General features: G+C 38.6%; 1 protein-coding gene across 3 annotated transcripts in view; it reads right to left on the minus strand.

The window, feature by feature from the left end:
* Positions 1 to 201: 201 nt before the first annotated feature.
* Positions 202 to 23,811, minus strand: part of Pkc98E (Protein kinase C) — a 148,727-nt gene continuing 125,117 nt past the window's right edge. For 2 of the 3 annotated variants that reach the window (XM_083137800.1, XM_083137799.1), the window contains exons 9-15: positions 23,437 to 23,594; positions 16,736 to 16,861; positions 14,551 to 14,705; positions 13,111 to 13,249; positions 8,095 to 8,283; positions 6,228 to 6,374; positions 203 to 4,308 (exon numbers count right to left, since the gene is read on the minus strand). In XM_083137800.1, coding sequence (XP_082993926.1) covers positions 4,132 to 4,308; positions 6,228 to 6,374; positions 8,095 to 8,283; positions 13,111 to 13,249; positions 14,551 to 14,705; positions 16,736 to 16,861; positions 23,437 to 23,594 — 1,091 coding nt within the window. In that variant the 3' untranslated portion in view covers positions 203 to 4,131. Of the gene's footprint in view, positions 4,309 to 6,227; positions 6,375 to 8,094; positions 8,284 to 13,110; positions 13,250 to 14,550; positions 14,706 to 16,735; positions 16,862 to 23,436; positions 23,595 to 23,811 lie in introns of all 3 variants that reach the window. The other variant, XM_083137801.1, reaches the window with a different exon arrangement.

The raw sequence follows: 23,811 nt of genomic DNA on the forward strand, positions 1-23,811 counted from the left end.
TGGCATGCCCAAGGGAGATTGGTGGGGGTCATAACCCTCCCTCCCCATTTGGCTCAGTATTCCTGTAAAAAAGAATGTCAAAAGCAGGAAAAGATGGCAAAATGAGGGCTGACTATTAAATAAAGTATATGTATCCCGCCGCCCTCGAAAATCCTGGGCATGCCACTGTTGATTCATATGTGAACAGGTTAGAAATCACTAAATAAAATAACCACATATATATTGTTTCAGTTGTTTATTACACAATCAGAGGGGAAGGGAATAAAAAGAAACATAATTTCTGGATAAAATATCAATACTTCATATACGAGGGGTGTTTGCACATTTAAGATAAGTGGGGAAATGTGAAACTGTCAGGGATTCAAGTTTCATTTTTCTCTTTTTTTTTTGGCACAGACTGCAGCACCCAAATACCATTATCAGACCAATATAAAGGCAGTTTTTAAAAAATAAAAAACAATAAATAAGTAATGATAATTCAAGGCAAACAGACACGGCAGGCTGTGCATTTATTGATAAATTTCAGATTAATTAAAATGTCAATAGTCTCTTTAAGGACATGAGTGTAGAAGCTAAAAAAATTAACAGTAACTCTTATAAATAAAATAAATAAATGCACACTAGTGAGAATAGTACACATTTTGTTTTTTAAACAGCAAGCTGAAGGATTTGACACTACTCTCTTATTTTTATTAGCAGCAGCAGCCAAAGTGCCCTTTAAGCTCAAACAAATATATTTTTTTTAGTTTTTACTCGGCTACTGTACAATGACCACTCGTTATTTTTTTGTCATTTTTATTGATTTTCTGTAATAACAGCAGGCATGTACACTACGGCAGCTAGTGAACACTTCAACCACTCCATTATCCATGCTATACCATTATCTTTTTTTCTAAAATATCCCGTTACAAATAGGCTGAGACAGTGCACCAATAACATCGACAGATCATCAAAAATGGCTTCACATTGTCACAAAGCATTTAAGCACTTGACCTAGTCTTTTTCCAAAATAACAATTTGTGAGTGCACACGGGTACCCAAGCGTTCATGTAACAGGATGTCCATATCGAATTGCACTTGATCTCACGGTTCGGCACAGATACATACACTTGTACAATTTTTACTTTTGTTTGTACAACTCTGAGGTGTGCCTGCTAAAACATTATCAGCGTCATAGCACATCAACACCCAAAGGTACTCCAACATACAGTAATTACCCACAATTCCCAAGGAGGAAATAGGGGGTTAGCCAGCCTACGAACATGTATACGGGATTACCTCTGGGGTTCACGTAGCTCACATCCAATGTGACATCACATCAATTTACTACTCTTTATGATCATTAAACTGGGGCCAAGGGATCCTGTGGGTTCCGTTTTGCATCACATTACTTCACGTTTCTTTATTTTGTTATTAATAAATACTGTAGAGCACTTGAGAAAAAAAAGGGAGAGGGGGAATTGTAAAACCCATGGGAAGCCCAGCTTATAATAATCGACCCATCACCACTGTGCACTTTGTGTGAATAAATGAAGCACATAAAAGTCTTATGAATTCTCTTTTGTGATACACATACAACAGTAAGAATGTGATGTGTGTTTGTGTATGTGTGTGTGTGTAATACAAAGTAATGTTTTTTAAGTACTAATAATGAGAACTGCAGACAGGTAACTAGGTATTGCTTAACAAAAAAAATGTGATGCTGAAATTTAGGCTAACGATAGCCATTTTGTTTTACACCCTTTCATACAAAATATCTGCCCTGCCAATAAAGTGTGATGAAATTTATCCCCAAAATATATACCGTATGTAGTAATGGTGATGTACACAGAGGGCTCTTATTACATAATGTGTTAGGAATCTAATGAAACGTAGTTGAATTTTCTTTTAAAAATCACAGAACAACAACAACAAAAAAACATATAATAAAAAGAAGCTTTCTTCCTAAAACTACATCTCTCACTTTTCCTGCCTAGTTTAAAAAAAAGTGGTATAAGGTCCTAGCCAAGAGAAATGCATCATTTTTCACAACTTTTAAAAAAAAGTTGAAGAGAGAGTTTTTACTTCAACACAGAGTGCATGTTTTTCGAAGCAGAATCTATCAGCTAGGATTTTGTTCATTAAAATCAACAGAAAAAAAGAAGAGGTTACTGTGGCAGAAATTAATAGTGTGACCTATAAGAGCAGCTTCTTTTAAACAGAAGAACTACACGAGGCACTCTCAAACAACTGTCAATGCCACCCATTGTACGGTGGAGCCATCTATGAAGCACTGAAGCAAATGGATAGGCATGGGCTGTTGGGTACCTTCTTCCATTACATATTATTATTATTATTATTAAAAGGGGTAATTTTTGTCACACTCAGCTCTACGAGCATGTTGTTTCTTGCAGGTGTATATGATTAAGAGGTACATTATCGACTAGTTGGTACAGAGACATAGCAAGGACGGTTTGAAAGCAGGAGGTACATCAAGCGAAGGAAATGAATGCACACTCCACAATAATACTGCAAGAACACACATTACATCAGCATCTGCTACTATTACAACATTCGCACATTATACATAGAACACACTGCTCATTTACATATTTATATAGTCATATAACTTTTTTTTTGGATATCAATTCTATTGAAAAGAAGGCTACTGTCTAAACAGAAGTATGGATTAAAACTCCTAGTCAAAACATGTATCTCTTGCTGAGTGTAGCAGACTAATCAGCAACCACGTGTCTGATTTCGTTGAACATGTATAGAGAACAACTACATTTGGCTTGACCAATACATTTCAGCAAAATCAGATGGTTTGGTTCATTCGTCAGTATAGTGGGGCAAAAATTGCAATTTGAACTTATGAATGCAAATCGCAATTATCACTGTTCTGTATTAAAGCTATAAACACAATACTCATTTTTTTTTAAATGGCTTCAAGCCATTCTCTGGAGATTCTTCTAAAAACAACATACATCTTGTTTGAATGTAACATCTGTATCCACGCAGAGTTACATAATGTTAACATGTTATCTTGTACATTATGTACAAAATACAAGCTTAGGCCTCTCCTTGTTCTATGTTGTAGTGTCAAGTGTTTGTCCACACTGTGTTTGTGTGGATTCTAGGCATTGTTATAGCAAAAAAAATCTGACTCCCAATGTACCCTAGAAAGTCGCACTAGGGGATGTAAATATCTTCCATATCTGTTGACAGTTATTCAACTATGGTAGAGTTATATATTTATATATATATATACGAGACTCTCGGCAAGTCGAATCTGTCATACAACTGGATTGCTTGTGCTGTTCTCAAGGTAAAAACATCCGCACACGGCTATCACGTGTGCAGTTTCACAGTTATTATTTAAAACACAGTTTCTTTGCTGGTGCATATTCTATAATTGTTTTGTTTTTTTGGTTCTTCACAGGGGCAATTTCAATCTGCAGTGCATTCTTAAGAAAATGCCGTGACATCTAAACATTTAAATGCACATATAGACAGGGAACAGGGGAAGGGGGGGGGGATATGAATACATTGCTAGTTATTTTTTCCAACACATCATTAACAATTTGTTATAATTGAAGTTTCAACACCCGTAACAAGAGCTATCCAGGAACCTTCACTAAGGTGACAGGTTCTGGACTTAAAAAGTGAGAGCTTATCTTAGGTTTCATACATAAGGCTCGCGTTTCGAGCATATGTACTGCACCCACGACATAAGCCAAAGTATCTGTAGTATTATTCTTTTGTCTAGCTACAACCTTCAGTGGTTCAATATTAACGGGTATATCCTTGAAAGTTCATCAGTATAATGCCATAGTTTTATCTTCTTAACAAGCAACTGCTTCTTTATGACACATTTAGGCATTATGTGTTTTATGTATATAATATATATATATATATATTATTTACACATATTCTTTCAATATATTCTATTTAAAAATGTATCATTTGTTACTGTACTAAAATCCACAACAATAATTCAGAAAAAAAAAGAACACATCGAGTTTTCTGAGAAAAAAGCCTATGTTGGAGCAGGAACACTGGTGTCTGAGAGCTACAACACCCCTGATCTATTGATCTACTGCAGGGTAAATGGGAGTGAACAACTGATGATCTCACAGCCTAGTAGCTACTCTAAGCAGTAGCCTTTTCTGCTTGGTAGCGAGAAGGATTGAAGTCAGCATTCACGAACGAAAATCCCCTGAATTCCTCTTGTGCAATTGTCTTCACAACTTCCGGGTTAACGGGTGTCAACACTGGATCTTCTTTGGTAAACTCCGTGTCAAAATTGAGAGCATCCTTTTTGCTTTTCTGTTAAAAAGAAAGAGAGAGAAGAAAAATGTTACCAGCGGTCACTGAGAAAGATATTACATAATGTACATCTCGTGCACAGTATGGTATAAATCTGATATACATCATACGAGTTTTAAGGTCAGCGTGGTGATACCAGTGGCTAACTTGTCTGTTGATCATACAAGTTGCAACCTTTGTACAGAACTTGTGCTAATTTTACTTTAGTAGTATTTATTAGGTTGAAAACTTAAAAATTCATTAAACTATGAGGTACATCCAGAAACTAAGAACTTATTACCTATATGTACTCAGAAGCAGGTACATATGTAGATTGCGACAATCACAACATGATAGGTAAGCACTCGATTCTATTTAATATTCACAAACTAAGAGGTTTTGATTACTAATCTGTTCATTAAACAATCGTGACAATCTCATCCTAAATGTGAAATATGAACACAATCGTGAATTATCACAAACGTTTCGTTTCATAGAAAATTTAATATGCTGAATGTTAGAAAAAAACATTGAAACATGCAATACTTCAGTTTGGGTATATAATTTCAGAGAAAATGCATTGAATTAGTAAAGTAATAAATGTATGTTAATTACTCTGTTATATTGAATGATATGTACATTTATATTTTTCCACAGTAATTTATTTTGCACAAGGAAATAATAATTGAACACAATTCTGGCAGAAATAAAAGAGTTAACTTGTAGTAATGGCTCTTGTACTGACACCATAATGTAATACATTTTAAGCATTGCGGGCAATTATTATTTTTTTACCTTTACCAGATGCATTGAATCTTTAATATTAATTATTGTTTTGGTAGATCATAATGTTCATGTGAGCTCAGTTGATAGACCAATAGCATGCTATGCCCAAGACCAAGGTTGAAGCCCTGATCAAGCCTGCATTTTTTTTACTGAACCCGTAAGGATGTGCGTATGGGTATAAATTTCCCAGCCGATTTTGAAATATATTTTCTTATCACTTCTGAAGAGTGTCTGAGGCCATTCTTCTAAGTACCTTTCCAGTGAATCCTCCTGAGTGGTGGGAATTTAAATTGGGTGTTCGTTTGTTAGTTCCGTTTGTAGGGCTGCAGAAACATTGCCCTGGTAAATTTCACTCAACGTGTGCTCATATGTTTCAATTTGGTATTTCAACATGTTCTTTTTCTCATTTTTATCAATTGTGTGAGTTAATGCAAATGTTCAAAATTAATAAAGTTACATAATCAATGCTTAAAACAATTAAAATTCAGATTTAAGAAGTATTTATTCTTCTGGGTATTTTTTAGCCAGCACCATGGAAAATGAATGTCCACCTAAAAATTATATATTTCACACATCATTTCATTTCAGCCACAGTAATTTATGTTAATTATTATAAATAGGTTGAAGGAACATGATAATTTCAGACTGAAATAGTGTTTTTTGAGGGGGCATCACCATTATGGGGGAATATATGCCTTCTTTGCCCCCCCCTGCGAACGTCCATGGAAAGCACACGTCCTTACATTATAACAGAGAGCACTCATCTTACTATCTTTCTCATCTTTTCTAAACTTTATCTTTGCATAATTAAATAGAAACGTCCAAACTTAATAGAATTAGGTTTATCAATGAAGGTATTATTTACATGCTATAAAACAATTAAAATTCGGATTAAAGAAACAATTTTGATTGTGGGTATTTTTACCCAGCATGCATCCTTACATTCTACAGGAGTGTGTGCATTCTGCCTAGTTAAAACCCTATGGATGAACCGATTTGGTTTTCAGACAACTATTTCCATATATAATTATTTTGCTTACTTGTAGTCATTTAGTACTATGGAATGACATTCTACAACCACACAAGGTTCACACACACAAACTCTGAACTTACTAACCAAATATTTTAACCATGCCTTAGTCCAAGATACTCACAATTTTAGGTTTGAAAGGAGGTTTCACTCTCCTTGCTTCCAAAGCATCCCAATCAATGTCCCTGAAGAAAGCATGAGTTCTAATGGCATTTTCCATTCCTTGGGCAGGTACACAACCTAATCTCTTTGCTGGATTTTTGGTCATGAACTGAAATCAAAAGTGGTGCGTGAGTTTTTATTCACGGTTGGTTCCAATAAACAAACAAAAGGTATTTATCATTGAAGAGTATTACACCAGTGGCTAGTTCATTGTCGCTATCCAAAGATGGAATAAGTCCAATTTTGTCCAAAATGAGTTTTGACCATTTTCTGGATCCTTAATACGGTCCACAGAAATGTTGAATAGAATATTTGTAAAATCTGACCTCTAAGCTAACCTCATCTTTTTTCATCTTCCTGTTAAAATTAACTTTTTGAACTACAGTAGACTTGCAATTAACTGAGTCCCGATTAACCGAAGCTCCGGGTTAACCGAGGGAGTGATTGGAAAACATTGTGCTTCATAACGCACCCCTCTGTTTGTTTATGGAGTCAAGTCACCGTCCGCGCTGCACGTGTTCATTACATTGTTGGCGTATCCGATTGTTACGGTGGTGTTTAAGTCTGTGTAGGCTTATTCTAAGCGGAAAAAGTAATCTTCTCATTTATGTTGTACTAGTAATAAATAATTACTGTACAGTTTTAAGTGTTGTTTCATCATTTACGACCTATTAGCACATTATCTCCGTATTAACAGAGTTTTTCCGTATCCGAGGTAATCTCAGTCCCAATAAGCTCGGATAATCGTGAGTCTACTGTAATACCATTTCTTTCCCACCAATTACAGGCATAAGCACATTTTTCTAATTTAAGAAATTACCATATTTGCTGACATATAAGATGCACTTTTTCCTTTAAAAATAGGTCTGAAAAACAGGGTGTATCTTATATGCCGGAACAGTTTTTGAGTACCTTCTTTTCTGGAAATTTTCTCTGTTCTAATTTAAACGATTTCATCCTTGCGATGTGTGATGAAGAAGATTAAAATCTATTCTTTCCTAGTTAGATTAGGTAACTAATTTGTTGAAAGTAGAATTACATCTTACTTTATATTTGATATACTGTAAATTAATTAATTATAAATTCAGTGATAAAGCCTTTTTCTCAAAAAATGTGTAAAAAAAAGGGTGTGCATCTTATACTCTGGCAAATACAGTAAGTTTTCTCCCCAATTTTTACAGCATGTGCAGTATATATACAAAATAATCTGTACTTGAAAAGTCTAACACCACATGGTGAAGTTCCCAGTTGAACACTATCGAGCATAGCTCTCTGCTGTGAGTCTTTTCGGGGCAGAATTTTTCAAATCACACCAACCCATCAAGTCTTCATCATGCTGCCAAAAACCAGAAAAAACAACAAAATGGCTGGAAAGGATCAGAACATCTCCAAGGAAGAAAAAAGCAAGATGAGGAGGCGAAGGAAGGAGAGCTACGCCATTCATATCTACAAGGTCATGAAGTAAGTTTACCCAGAAATCGGCATCTAACGATTTAATATAGATTGGGGTTATAACTTACCCGAGCATCCCACAATTTACAGGCTATTAGATGAATTGTTTTTACCAAATTAAATGATTGCTTGTTTGAATTGTTGGTTGAAATCCACTTTATGCACAGAAGGGATAATCAGGACTGAACCTACAGTTTAAAGTGGGATCCGAACCACTGTGCTATGTACCTCCACTGGGTATCGAACCTACAACCTCTTGATTACAAGGCAATGACGTTACCACTACGTCATCGGGGAGGCCCCCAAATTAGACGATGAGTTGATTGGGAGAACAAATAAAGAATCACTAACTTTATTATGAAATGCCACAAGCTTACCCCTTTTAGAATTGTTACAGCCTCCTTGCTAAGCCAAACTGGATAAAGAACGTCATCATGAAGAATGGATTCAAAAAGATCATCCTCATTGTCTGCTTCAAATGGGGGTTGCCCTGCCATCATTTCATACATCAAAACCCCAAGAGCCCACCAGTCAACGCTAGGCCCATACTCCAGCTCTTGAAGAATCTGTAATAAACAAGACAGTGATTTGTTAAAGAAATGTTTTTAACATTGTTATTACTCTTCAATGTATAGAAATTTTCAATTTATGTGACTAACTAACTAACTCTCTAGCCTTCTTAAACCTGAAGGTTCATGGCTGTAGCAACACAGGCCTTCCATCTGCCCCTATCCTGAGCAAGATCTATATACTCTTTTCCATCCTTACCGATTTCCTTTAGGTCCATCTCAACATTATCCCTCCATCTTCATCTTGGTCTTCCTACTGGTCTCTTACCATCAGGTTTCCCAACAAGAATCCTGTAAACTCTTCTTTCCTCTGGCCTGCCCACCTAAGTCTTCTTGATTTAATCATTCTAATAATTTCTGGTCATGAATACAAATTATGTAACCTTCTCCACTCACCTGTCTCCTCATCCCTTTTAGGCCCAAATATTTTCCTAAGGATCTTATTTTCCAATACTCTCAATTTATGTTCCTCTTTCAATGTAAGGGACCAAGTTTCGCATCCATATAATATTACAGGCAAAATTACTTTTTTGTATATTTTAACTTTTAGTTTCTTAGATATTAACCAAGAAGAGAAACGTTTATGAAGAGAAAAGTAACATGCATTTCCTGAATTGAGCCTGCTTTCTATTTCCTCTTTAATATAATTTTCATTTGTTAGTATTACTCCTAAGCACTTGAATTTGGAAACTGGTTCAAACGAGTTGTTATCAATAATTAGATTCTGATTATTACCTAACACTTGGTTTCGGCCTGTAAGCATATATTTAGTTTTCTCTTTGCTAACTTCCAAACCTATCTCTTTAGCTGCTTTGAAAAATATATCAGCATTATTATTAATTGTATTTACATCATCCCCCAGTAAGTATACATCAATTTATACGAGGGCCACTATTTATATTTTGAGCCTTGGCAACACTGATTGAAGTTGGGCGCGATTTGACGTTTGCACGGAATCGTCTGGCATTATTGACCATAACGTACTTCAAATGTTTTGTCAATAGCTTCATTTGTGTTGTTTATGTTGCCTTGGAGATTGCGCGACTACAATAAAATGGAATTAACTCGTGAACATTTTCGTGCGATGATTTTTTACGATTTTCGACGTGGATTATCAAGACAAGAGTGCATCGATCAACTTACTTCCACACTTGGCGATGAAGCCCCATCCTTTGCCACTGTGAAACGCTGGTATAACGAATTTAATCGTGGCCGCCATTCGCTCACCGACGAGATTCGCGAAGGTCGTCAAAAATCAGTTGTTGTTCAAGAAAACATTGATGCTGTGCAAAACCTAATACTGCAAGATCGTCATGTGACATACTGTGAGATTGAGGCAACCATAGGCATTAGTTCCACCAGCATATATAAAATATTACATGATCATTTAGCTGTGAGAAAGGTATGTTCTCGTTGGATCCCACACAATTTGACAAAAACTCAAAAAGACGCTCGCGTCAATTGGTGCAAATAAATGCTAATAAATACAACCGTGGTGCTTCAAAAGACGTATATAAGATTGTAACAGGTGACGAATCATGGATATATGCATATGAGCCGGAACGTAAACAGCAGTCGACTGTATGGGTGTTTCAAGATGAACCCAATCCAACAAAAGTTGTTCGCGCTCGAAGCACATCCAAACAAACGGTCACCTGTTTTTTCGGGAAAACTGGTCATGTGGCAACTGTGCCTTTAGAGGAACGTAGAACGGTCAACTCTGAATGGTACACAACAATTCGTTTGCCAGAGGTCTTTGGTCAAATACGGAAAACAAACAAACGCCGTCGGATCATTCTTCATCAAGACAATGCCAGCTGTCACACATCTCGTCTAACAACCGACTTTATGAACAGTCAAAAAAATCGAATTGATGGGTCATCCACCATACAGTCCTGATTTGGCACCCAATGACTTCTTCTTGTTCCCGAATGTCAAGAATAAATTGCGTGGACAACGATTTTCGTCGGCGGAAGATGCCGTTGATGCGTTCAAAAACCATATTATGGAGGTGTCTCAAGAAGATTGGAAAAACTGCTTTGACAAATGGTTCGAACGAATGCAAAAGTGTATTGACCATAAAGGAGAATACTTCGAAAAACAATAAAGCAGTTTTCAATGCCAAATTCCTGTTTTTTCATTGTTAGGCTCAAAATATACATAGTGACCCTCGTATATGTTAGATTTTTTTTTTTTTTCGAAAAGAGGTGAACTCTGTTTCTTCCTCAATCCACAAACCCTAACTAGGGTCCGGGATGAAGGAATGTGATGAGTGATGTATGGTTCCTGTGTCCTTTCGACTGGACACGGTCGTTCCAATTTCTACAACTTACATATTACAGGTGTAGGAGCCAGAGAATTAATTGGACCAGGGGTACACGTGATCCACTGAAAACTCAACAGTTTTAGAAAATAGTTTGAAGACAAGGGCAGTGCACGCCAAGATTTTCTAGAGACAACAGTGTTAGCTGGGAACTTAAACATAACAGTGTGCGACGATACTCGATAAACAGTGTGGAAAGACTTTACACGGAACAGTGAGCAACGAGACTTGATAAAGAGAGTGTGGGATAATACACTTCGAACCCCGGACAGTGTGATACTATGCAGTGTACAGTCATGTGTGGCAAAAGCTGCCGGCTGGATTAAGGAAAGTGTGAAAGGGCCTGTAAAGAGGTGGAAGTTTTTGATTCCATGTGTGTTAAAATTGTATCCTTTCTTGTGTAAGTATGCAGAGGTTATTTCTTTGTTTATTAAATACTGAAAACCTAGAACTTGTTTCCCTCAAGTAGAAGAGGTAGAAATTACGAAACTGGTCATTGGTAAGTGTGATGGGTCAGCAAGACCAGGTGCAGTTAGGTCAAGCCCAAGGCTTATAAATTCCCCTAACTTCCCTGGCCGAATCCTGGATCAAACCGTTCAAAGCTGTGGTAAGTGTTTTAACTTACTTTAAACTCTGTTCGAAACATGCCATGAAGGCACATTGCTGGCTGAATGCTGTTTTGTTGTATCTCCAATTTTCATCAGAAATGACTTGATGACTTTACCGTATTCTGCAAACGTTAATGCCTCACATTCCAAAGAGACGTGTCAGTGTCAAGTGCTGTTTACATGTTTCTGCAAATCTTGTGTTTTCAAAATCCACATACGTCAAACTTCAATCGGCTCTCCTGAAAAGTTGGTGCAGATGGACATACGACAACAAAGTATTATAAGACGTAAACGAGTTTCTAAAGATATATCCGCGAAACTTACTTGTAAATGTTCTATTAATTTCTGTGGCCTCTGCCACCATCCACTTGGGAACTCGATGGACAGAGGCCACCGAAATTAATAGAACATTTACAAGTAAGTTTCGTGGATATATCTTTAGTAACTCGTTTACGTCTTTTATTATTAACCGCAATTTTTATTCCCCTTAACATGAATTACAAAGTATTCAGCTGCAACATGGAGAGGTCAGGTCCCATACATTCAGAATCTCTGCCATTTGTGGAGGTGTGGAGCAACCATTATCCCCCTCACACACACACACACACATACACACACAAAAAACATTTATCAGAGCCCGGATGAACCCTACAGCCATTCCATGCAGGGAAAGTACTGGAAAAATTCCCCCCTGAAATCACCCATGCCAGGAAATGAACTCAGATCCCTCCTTGTAGGAGTCAGACACAGTGACGTGTCTCGGAATGGCACTTGGAAGGGGCGATTTTCCCGCGGAAGTCCACTCTTTGGTTAGTTTATACAAACAATGTACAGCCATTACTTCATGGTCTCTGGTCTTCTAGGAATTAATGTGCACAGGGTGATATAGGGTTACTGGATTCGAATTTCAGATAAGTAAAGAATGGTTTTTTATTTTCTTCCATCATTATTATATATTTCCATTGTTGTGATAAACCTAATGATATAAAGATACAACAAAAAGAAAAAGGACCTTTTCTCTAGAATCATGTGACTGCTGTTGAGCCAGGAAAATGTAAAAACATACACAAAGCATAAGGGTCGTTAGATTGAATTGCCTTTCAATGGTGGAAATTCTCTATGTCATATGAACTTCTTGAATTTAATTTATTACTTTTAGCTTAGTCAACAAACAAGTACTTAAAATACTGTTAAGTGTTTCTTGATAATAAGCTACTGCCAGTTTCACAATGGGTCTCGCTTGCAGGACACTTCTCAAACATCTTTTTGGTCAAGTACCATCCTTCGACTTGTGACATCACAAAAATTGCAGTAATTAATGTTAAGAGCCCTAAACCTAACATGCTTGGCCTGACGTCAGAAGATGAAGGATGGGTCTTGACCAAGAAAGGTGGTTGAGAAGCTTACCGTCAATCATACACGTTTCACAATAGTCAGATATGTTGTCATCGATTCTGCATTGATCACATTTGTATCCTGGAAAAGTTATTATAAAGAAATGGAATGGAAATATTAGCGTCACAATATTAAATATCACTGTTATTCATGTTAGAGGGAATAAAAAACACGGATGATAATTAGAAGACGTAAGTGAGTACTAAAAAGATTTCCACGAAGCTTACTTGTAAGTTAGAGTTAAACATCGAGTTTCCCAAGTGGATGGTTGCAAAGGCCACCGAAATTAATAGAACATTTACAAGCAAGTTTTGTGGAAATATTTTTAGTACTCACTTACGTCTTCTAATCACTGTTGTGTTTTTTATCATGGTGATAAAGTCATCCCTGGGAAGCAATTGGGGAAATCCAGCACCCCACCCCATTAATTTACACCCTACATGCTGCTGAAATTGTACCAAACCTTCTTTGCATTATGAAATGAAGCAAGTTGCTTACCTCTGGGGCAATATAATCTGGTGTTCCACAGAAAGTTGTTGTGGTATTCCCATCTGTGATTCCTTCTTTACACATTCCGAAATCAGCTAATTTACAATGGCCTTCATTATCCAGTAATATATTGTCCAGTTTCAAATCTCTGTAAATGAAAAGAGATGGCGGTCATTCATGCACAGAGAAACTAAACACACAATCTTGCCTCAACACGAAAAAAAAAAAAACAACACATAAATACGATGGTTGAGACAATACCACTTTGAACCAATACTGATACCACTGCTGATATTCTCACTGATTTCCACTGGTATCGATACTTGAATTCTGATTGATTTTTACATTGTATTTCTGTCACTTTTGGATAATCGTCAAGATGAGGATGAGTGATAAAGGGACAATAACAAAGAACACACATGCCCAGACCAGGATTCGAACCCAGGACCCCTGGTGTCATATCGTGCTGTGATAACCTCTCAGCCACAGAGGCTGGCGATACTTGAAAATTGTAACAATCCAAAAACAGTTTAAAGTATTTATAAATTTTAATTTAAGTTTTCCACTGGAACCATTTCATATCAATCTACTATAATTTTATATATTAAATTTATTATTATTAAAATATTAATAATTTCACTTGAGATGATCATTTAACCCTTGAACTGTGATCTCCCAGCATAGACCACAAAGCCAGGAGTGTTTTCAGCGGGAAATTTAAATTCCGCAAAATTTCAAATAAAATTATACAACCACAAATCATACTTTATTGTCTTCAGAACAGTTTAGGCTATGATCGAAAAAAACTTCATTATCAAGAAGAAGAGGAAGAAGATAAAAATTTTAAAAAATACATTTTTTTTAAAAATGAAATTTGAACTTCGTCGGGCCCCCACATTGGCAACTTCGAGATATTAGGGTTCAAAACGGCACTTGATCATTTACTAATACGTGTTTCATTTTCATGGCAAGAATTGCACACTCGTTACTGAAACTTTCGGGAGAAAAAAAATATTGTAATGTAAAAACCATGCTTATTATGAGCCAGAATCAAATTAAACTCTACTAATTACTTAAGTACAACCTCAAGGCTCATGTATCTCTCATGAAACATGTATCTCTGACCATTACCTGAGTCACAGTATGCACTTTGTATACATGTTAGCATAGCGACCTCACTTGCCAGTGCCAGTGACAGTGTTGAGTGACATTTTTGTGGACTCTGCAAAACACCCAGACACTGGAAAGTGTCAAGTAGTATCAATGATCAAATTCTAACTTACATTTCCTGAAACCAGGATTAGTTGTATCGGCCCTAATAAGTACATACACAGTACACGATCTGTAAAACTTTCAAGTAACTACAGTCTTCAATGTAGAAACTATACAATTTGCCAAGACAGAAGTAGATAAAACCAGTTCATTCGTACAGCATTACACAACACTCACCTGTATATTACCCCATGCCTGTGTAAGAATTGCAAGGCCAACGTAACTTCTGCTGCATAAAACCTTGCTCTTGGCTCATCGAACTTCCGTGCTCGTTGAATCTGGAACATCAGGTCTCCTCCATTTACATACTCCATAACAAAAAACAAGCGATCCTGCAGGAAAAAATACAAACATTATTTCATAAAAGTACAATTTATATAATCAACGAATATGTAGGGATGTGATGAAGCTGAAAATTTACCGATGCCGATGTACTCACAGATAATTTTTGGAACCGATACTGATGCCGATATTTAACTGATTCCGATACATAAGATTATTAAACAGAAATGGGATGTTATTTTCTGCATGACAAAAATAAATTTGGTATGTACATTTCTATTCCATATCATATGTATATACATATATATTCTCAAGAGATGTGAATGTACATTTGCATCTACAAAAGGTTATGTGAACCTAGAGATTTAACATTAATACATAAGCAGTTCTTTGAAATGCAAAATGAATTCTGTTCTGCCAGATTCAACTTCAGAAACAAGAGATTTGGAAGCACATCAGGAAGTAACCTACTTCTTCTCTTATCTCAAATCTGTTCAGCAACACTGAACACTCAATCACTGAATACTGATGCAGCAGGTATGCCCAAGTATTTTCTCAGCACTTGCTTCAGGTTTGAATACTCATTTTTAAATTTCCAATACAGTAGCAGATCCTGGTTCAGCAATGTACTGTTTTGTTTCCAATTTATAGTTAGGTTGATCCTCTGAATGAGAGTTTGCAATAATTTTATTACAAAAACTCTACAATGATGAAGAATCATAAACTAATTTTTAACAAATCTTAGAAAACTAAAACATAAAACTTATTAGAAGGTAAAACTCTAGTATTATCTGTACCGGTTTAAATATCGGATTTTTGCCGATTCCGATACCGATGCCGATATGTCAATTTCTGCCGATTTTCATACATCTGTAATCGACTTCGGCACATCCCTACCAATATGCATCTATGGTTCCTTTACATAAGGCAACTAGGTTCTACATGTGCATATCCTGCATGTATAGACATATAGTTTCAGGGCAGATTTGGGCAACACACGTGCTTTTGTTAAACCTGGCTAGTTCTGTCCACACTGTGAGCATTGGAGTTGCACAATGCATCTCAAGGTCTCTCAACTCACTTGTTCCATTCCAGCATTCCTAGTGTGTAATGGAATGATGTGCAGGCTTTGTGTGGATTGTTGAAAAATACTATAATTTACAAAATTTTATTGGCGACAAATATTTTTTTCTTTTTGTTTTATCAGTCTAATGTTTTATTTTCCACATAATTTGAAATCTTTGACAAAACCTATACAATCTTCTTACTTTTCCCTCACCCAGAGTGGAACTTTTGTCAAGTCACTTCATATTATTGCCCCTGTGTGCAGAAATAGATGGTAATGGAAAGAACATGGCCAACTCGAATATGACAAGAGGGTCAAAAATAGGGATGGGCAAATTCAGATCGAATATTCTGATATCCGGATATAAAGATTATCTGGATATCCAAATTGTCCACATTATCTGGATATCTGTATTATTTAGATTATCTGGATATCCAGGTATCCAATATCTGGTTTCTGATATTCAATATCTGGATTATCCAAAATATCCAGAAATCCAAATGTGTGCATTATCTGGACAGTTTTATCATTTATCTGTTTTATGGGCTATACACATATTTTTTATTCGTCACCTTCATATTTCACTGTATGGATTTTCTGCAAATCCTTCATCAAATCTTTACTATCTGAATATCCATATTATCTGGATATTCAGATTTTATCTGCATATTTGAATTATCTGGATATCCAAATTATTTGACTATTCAGATTATCCGTTGCGTCTGAAACAAGTATCGGATAATTTTAAATCCACTAATCCAGATATTTGTTATCTGGATTTGTTGGCCATTCCTAGTTAAAAACAGCATTACATGAAATTTTCAGTTATGCTCAATAACACTTGAGCATACTTTAGCATCCAACACTTCAAAACAATTTATCTTAAAAAAAAAATGAACCTAATTTACTCCAGAATACACATCTCCTATTACTGTTCCTATTTTCGTTATTCACCTCACTTTCGATTTATGCATCTTGCTCAACATGGGACCAGTTGTAACTTCAGAAACATACCTTTGTCTGAAAACACGAGTGTAAGGCCGTCAAAAAGGGGTGTTTTGCTGCTAGAGCAAGAATCCTCTTCTCTGTCATTGTACAATCTACGTCGTCATCTTGTATAATTACATCCTTCTTTAAAACCTGCAAGAACATAATTATTGCACATTATATGCGATGGAAATAGCAGTTTCAAAAAGCTATAAGGTATTGTGTAAACACAGACACAAAAGTAAATATTTTTTAATCTTTCAAATTCAACTATCCTACCATGTGCCATCATAGTGTACACACTAAAAATGTGGTTATCCAACAATTGCATGTCACTTCAGAATGAACCAACCAATAACAACATTCACATTGCACCGACGGTTTTCAAGTGACACACCACACGTGTTGTTTGTCACTTTGATGAGATATCTTCCTAAGACTTCCAATAAGCCTTCAATGAACCTAGTGACGGCTGAAAAAAAGATGATCTGCTCCCATGGAGGCAGGCCACTAACCCATCAGCGTAATGTGGCGATTCATTTTCCAAAACTGTCCCGTTCGGATTTTACTTTTTTCAGCATGGGTGAACCATGCAAATGACACCTCTGCAGGTGACATCTAAACAGTCATTAATCTAAGCATTGCGAATTCACCCATGCTGGTAAAACCAACTTTCTTTTTTCATATGCTTAGAAATTGCTTGAAAATTTTGTTGGGACTTCTGTTTGAATTTTACTTGTATGCCTGCATTGCTGTTTTATTTCTATTACAGTAACCCCCCCCCCTCCTGAGTTATGTAAGTAATGCATTCCGTAAACCTTTACGTAAGTTGAATTTGTAACACTCACCAGATGCAGAAAAACTTCAAACTTTCATGACGGCGTGTCACATCTTCAGGAGTAGAAAAAAAAACAACCTTTTTCTACTCCTGAAGATGTGACATGCTGTCATGAAAGTTTGAAGTTTTTCTGCATCTGGTGAGTGTTTCATCTCTCCTCTTTCACTTTATATATATATATATATATATATATATATATGGATAAAAGCAAGGAGGGCCAAAAGGACTAAATAAAAATCAAAGAAGGCGAAAGGAAACACTCACCGGACAGTGGAAAAATTCAATTTTCGCTAACTTAGTAGCATCCTCGGTGTGAGAAGAAAGAGACGGAACTGGAAGTTGGGACCCTGCAGAGTTGCCAGGTCCCCATCGAAGAAGAAGTGGTGTGTGGAATGAAAAAAACACTGTTTCGTCACCAGGCTCGTTGAAAACTGCGAGTGGATGGGATGGGATGGGTTGGGAGGGAGGGTGGGGTGAGGTGAGGTTTGAACGTTACTGGGTGGCCTTGTTCAGGCCAAGTGAAGTGGTTGCACTCATGGCCGATATATAGGTCCTCTCCCATCTTTTGCGAACAGAGGTGTTGGCTGGTTGGGGTAGGAGATGGATGATGGCTACCCGGAAGCAGTCGTTGAAACGGATATTGTGGTGGTTGGTGTGGACGGCGACAGTGAAGTCCAGGTTGTGGGTGGAGGAGCGGTGGTTATTGATGCGTAAGTTGAGGGCCATTGATGTTTCCCCCAGGTAAAAATTACCACAGATGTTGCAGGTGAGGATGTAGATCAGGTTTGAGGCGTGGCAGGTGGCTTTGGGATGGAGGGTAAATTTGCCAATGGCCATGTGCACCTGGAGGATGTGAGCAGGTTTTGCACCTAGGGCAGTTGTATTTATAGGTGGGGGGGGGGGGGTGTTGGTTGTGTGGTGAAGGAGTGTTGTGGACCAGGATGTTTTGGAGGTTGGGGGTGGGCATTTGGAAACCACTCTGGGTTTGTCGGGAAATATGTTTTTGGTTTCAGGATCACTGTGGAGAATTGGGAGAAGAGAGTGCAGCGTAGCGTGTGCCTGATTTTGTTGAGGTGGGGATGATATTGGGTGATGAGTGCAGGTGGGTTGGTAGCAACAGGTTTCTTGGTGCTAGTGGTGTGTGAGGCAGCTCGCGATATTTGTTTGGTGACCAGGATGGAGGGATATCCACCAGGGCTTGGTGTAGGCGGAGGTTATAATTCTGGCGGGAGGTGGGTGAAGTGTTCAGGTGCTGTCCCCTGAGGGTCAGAGAGAATGGAATGGCTTTTTTGGTGTGGAACGGGTGGGAGCTGGAGAAGTGTAGGTATTGCATGTGGTTGGGGGGTTTTATGTGGATAGAGGTAGCCAGGTGTCCTCCCTCAATGTGCATGTCCACATCCAGTTAGGGGAGTGCATCCAGGTGACTTTTATGGAACAGAAGTGATTAAGTTGGTCCAGGAAAGCTGATAAGGATGGTTCTCCATGTGTCCAGAGCATGAAGATGTTGTCGATGAAGCAAAGCCAGAGGAGGGGTTGGAGGGGTTGGGTATCCAAGAACTCTTGCTCAAGTTTGCCCATGAAGAGGTTTGCATAGGATGGGGCCATTCTGGTGCCCATGGCTGTACCTCGGATCTGTAGGAAATGTTGGTTTACAAACGTGAAATTGTTACATGTGAGGACAAGGTGGGCTAGGTGGGTCAGGAAGTTAGTGCTGGGGTTGTGAGGTTTGGGTCTGGTATTGTGGTAGAATTCTATGGAGTGGAGGCCATGAGCACACACTACACTTTCTTCTTCCCATTCTCCACAGTGATCCTGAAACCAAAAACATATTTCCCGACAAGCCCAGAGTGGTTTTCAAACGCACCCCCCCCCCCCCCCAACCTACAAAACATCCTGGTCCACAACACTTCTTCACTACACAACCAACACACCCTTGCCTATAAATTCAACTGCCCTAGGTGCAAAACCTGCTCACACCCTCCAGGTGCACATGGCCATTGGCACATTTACCCTCCATCCCAAAGGGAAATGTCACGCCTCAAACCTGATCTACATCCTCACCTGCAACATCTGTGGTAATTTTTACCTGGGGGAAACATCAATGGCCCTTTACCTCCGCATCAATAACCACCGCTCCTCCACCCACAACCTGGACTTCACTGTCGCCGTCCACACCAACCACCACAACATCTGTTTCAACGACTGCTTCCGGGTAGCCATCATCCATCCATCATATATCGGCCATGAGTGCAACCACTTCACTTGGCCTGAACAAGGCCACCCAGTAACATTCCCACCTCAATCCACCTTCCCTGCCAATCCATCCCATCCCACCCACTCACAGTTTTCGACGAGCCTGGTGACGAAACAGTGTTTTTTTTTGTGTTTTTTTCATTCTACGCACCGCTTCTTTTTTTATGGGGACCTGGCAACTCTTAAGGGCCCCAACTTCTGGTTCCGTCTATTTCTCCTCACACCGATGATGCTATGAAATTAGCGAAAATTTTGAATTTTTCTACTGTCCGGTGAGTGTTTCCTTTTACCTTCTTTGATTTTTACTTAGTTCTTTTGGCCCTCCTTGCTTTTATCCATTATATATATATATATATATATATATACAAATAATGAAGGAGACAGTAAACTCTTACCACACGAATAGAAATAATTCAATATTTCGCGATCTGAGTCGCATTTTCAAGAAGGTAGATAAAAGATCGACGACACTGTGAGTAGAGGCACAGAATACTGACCGTAGCGTCTCTACGGTCAGTGTTGCCAGAAACAGTTGAAAGGAAACACGAAATACTTTAGCCAGTGTTTACTGTAAGGTGGGTGGGTAGTTTCGGGGAGGAGAGGAAAGAGTTACTGGTTGGCTAGGTTGAGTCCGGGGGGTATAGTGGCGTGCATGCCTGCTATATAGGCCCTTTCCCATCGCCTGCGGAAAGATGTGTCAGAGGGGGGGGGGGGTAAAAGGTGGATGATGGCAACACGGAAGCAGTTATTGAAGGTGGTGTTATGGCTGTTGGTGTGGATGGCAACTGTGAAATCGGAGTTTTGGGTGGAGGAACGGTGATTATTTATCCTTAGATTCAAGGGGGTGGAGGTTTCGCCTAGGTAGAAGTTGCCGCAGATTTGACAGATGAGGGTGTAAATTAGAATGGATGAGTGGCAGGTGCCCTTAGGGTGAAGGGTGAACTCACCTGCCGCTGTAGGGATCAGGAGGGTGGGGGAGGTGATGAGTATGGGGCAGGTCTTGCATCTGGGTTTGTTGCACCTGTGGGCTGGGGGAAGGGGTGCGGAAGGGGTGGGGGTGTTTCGGACCAAGATGTTTTAGAGGTTGGGAGGGCGACGGAAGACGACCCTAGGTTTTTCCCGAAAGATGTCTCTGGTCTCGGGATCACTGTGCAGGATGGGGAGGAGGGAGTGGAGGGTATGTCTGATTTTCGTAATGTGAGGGTGGTATTGGGTGATCAGAGTTGGAGGGTTGGTTTTGGGTTGTTTGGTGCGGTTGTGGGAGTTAGCTCTAGTGATTTGTTTGTTGATGAGGGTGGAGGGGTAGCCACGGTTGGTTAGGGCTTGGTGCAGGCGTAGGTTGTAGTTTTGGCGGGATGAGGGGGATGAGTTGAGGCGCTGGCCTCTGAGGGCAAGGGAAAATGGGATGGCTTTTTTGGTGTGGTAGGGGTGTGAGCTGGAGTAGTGGAGATACTGGAGGTGGTTGGTTGGTTTGATATGTATGGATGTTTCCAAGTGGTCTCCCGCAATGTGGATGTCCACATCGAGGAAGGTCACTTGGTCTTTGGAGTGGAACCAGGTGAATTTGAGGGTGGTGAACTCATTTAGTCGGTTTAGGAATGTTGTGAGGGAGGGTTCGCCATGTGTCCAGAGAAGAAAAATGTCATCAATGAATCTTAGCCAGAGGAGTGGTTTCAGTTGCTGGGAGTCAAGGAATTCCTGTTCCAGCCTGCCCATGAACAGGTTATTTCTATTCGTGTGGTAAGTGTTTACTGTCTCCTTCATTATTTGTATTTATCCGCCCTTCTGGCACCATTTCTAACCCTATTCCTATATATATATATATATATATATATATATATATATATATATATATATATATATATATATATGTATGTATGTATGTATGTATATATGTATATATGTATGTATATTATTTACACAGTATTATTTTATATTTTCGAATAAAAAAACGTATTGCGACAGCTACGTACAGTTATTACGTAAATCTAATTAATATATACAATACATAAGAATTGTTGTGGTAAACTATGTCAAATTTTCAGAATATGTCACTGCAACTAAGGGAGCTTTCACACCAAACTGACAAGCATCACATGACACATGTCTGTGCATAAATAATAATAACAACAACCCACGATGCAACAGGCCGTGAGGGCCAGGGACTCCCTAATGACCACCAGCCTCACTCCCACCTGCTGAGGTGGGAGATCAATCAACCAGTTACGGAATGATGTGTGGCCAGCACGACAAACCCCCAAGTCACTGCTGTAAGTTTCCGTGACCAGGTTATGCTACTCATTCGTAGCTCCCCAATTTCCTCACAATGGTGGGTGGTCACTGGTCCCATACATAGTCCAAAATCTTAGGAGAAAAGTTGTTACTCCCCTCCCTTTTGGGTAGAGACAAACCAACCCACGTCCTATAGCCTTAGCCCAAGGCATGAAGCCTTAGACCGTATGGCCCTGGTGCTGCAGGACTGTCCGTGCTTACAGACTATTACAATGATGGATCAAATTAAAACGTTAATTTGGTTTTGCTTTTTTTGCCTCTCATGGTTTTGATTGACTGATTTGTTGCTTAAGTCCACTTTATGCACAGTAAGGCTAATCGGGACTGGCCTCCACTGGGTATCGAACCTGGGACCCCTTGATTACAAGGCAACAACGCTACCACTGCGCCATCGGGGAGGCCCGTTGGCTCTCATGGACTTTTACATGTAAGACTGCAAAAATTTACCATTTTTCAACATAGAATCGTTGTTCATCCAAGCATATTTTCCAGTTCTGAGTTAGTGTGTAGTTTTTCAGACCAAAGTGACTAATGACCAGTAGCATGACCAAGCGGGGGTCATGTGGCCCAGTATTCGTAAAAAAAAAAAAAGAACGTCGAAGGCAGGTAAAGATGGAAAAGTGAGGGCTAAGTAGTAAGAAAAGTATACATAACTCCCCTCCTTTCGAAAATTCTGGGCACAACACTGCTAGCGACATTTATCACTTGGAAATGAACCTTCAAAAAGAAATGAAACCTTTTGTACCAAAATGACATAACAAGCTGCACACATTGCTTGTCATTTGTATGTCACTCTGCCTATAGTCACCTCCAGCTATTGGTTATGTCCACACAGTGAATGCATTTTTTTGAGACTGGAGAGGACAGGTCCTACTCTAGTGTGGTAGTCTGGTTGTGCCATTTGTCACTTTGGTCGGAAACTCCCTTTGGATTGCACACATGACATCTTGCAATTATTTTCTTCTCATCTGTCCACATAGTGATGCCATTATCAAACACTACTCTAGTTGCAAACTTGGTCGAGCAGTGGCTATGCATTACTGTGATACTGAATATTCATTCACTGAGGGCATGAAATCCCTGTTCACCTACCACTAGTGTAAGTGCTTGGTGGATGCATCATATTTGAAATGGAAAAAAACAAAAACATTTACAGCTTTCATGATGAGTACTGCAGCCTTACATTTTGAAAATAACAGCTGATAGTTTATGGAAATTTGAGATGTGTTAATTTTATAACTTCTGTCAGTTTTTAAGTTTTTTCATTTGTCTCATCCTTCTACTATAATTTGTGTAACATACTACAACCTTTAACATGATGCTCTTCACGAAATATTTATCTTACCTTCACAGCGTACACTTCGTCAGTGTTCTTCTTCTCTGCAAGCATAACTTTCCCAAAACTACCTTTTCCTAGCACCTTTATGAAATGGAAATCTTCCAGACCTATTTTTCTCTCCCCTCTTTCGCTACTCAACATGGTATCTATTGCAGGAGTGTTATCTGAAAATAGATAAGAATATTTATAATTCTATTACAACATTTATATGTAACAATCCACTGCCTATTTGAAAGTTCATCAGGCCTCTGATATACTTAACTCAATGAAAATTTGAAGAGCCAACAAAATTTCTAAGTCAGGATAACAATGACAGATCAAGGACCTTCACAAAAGATGTATGCTTTGTTCAAACTCTGTCGAATGTGAACATAATAATGA

Source organism: Lepisma saccharinum, chromosome 16 (assembly GCF_977018435.1).
Source record: "Lepisma saccharinum chromosome 16, izLepSacc3.1, whole genome shotgun sequence".
NCBI classification, from domain to species: Eukaryota; Metazoa; Arthropoda; class Insecta; order Zygentoma; family Lepismatidae; genus Lepisma; species Lepisma saccharinum.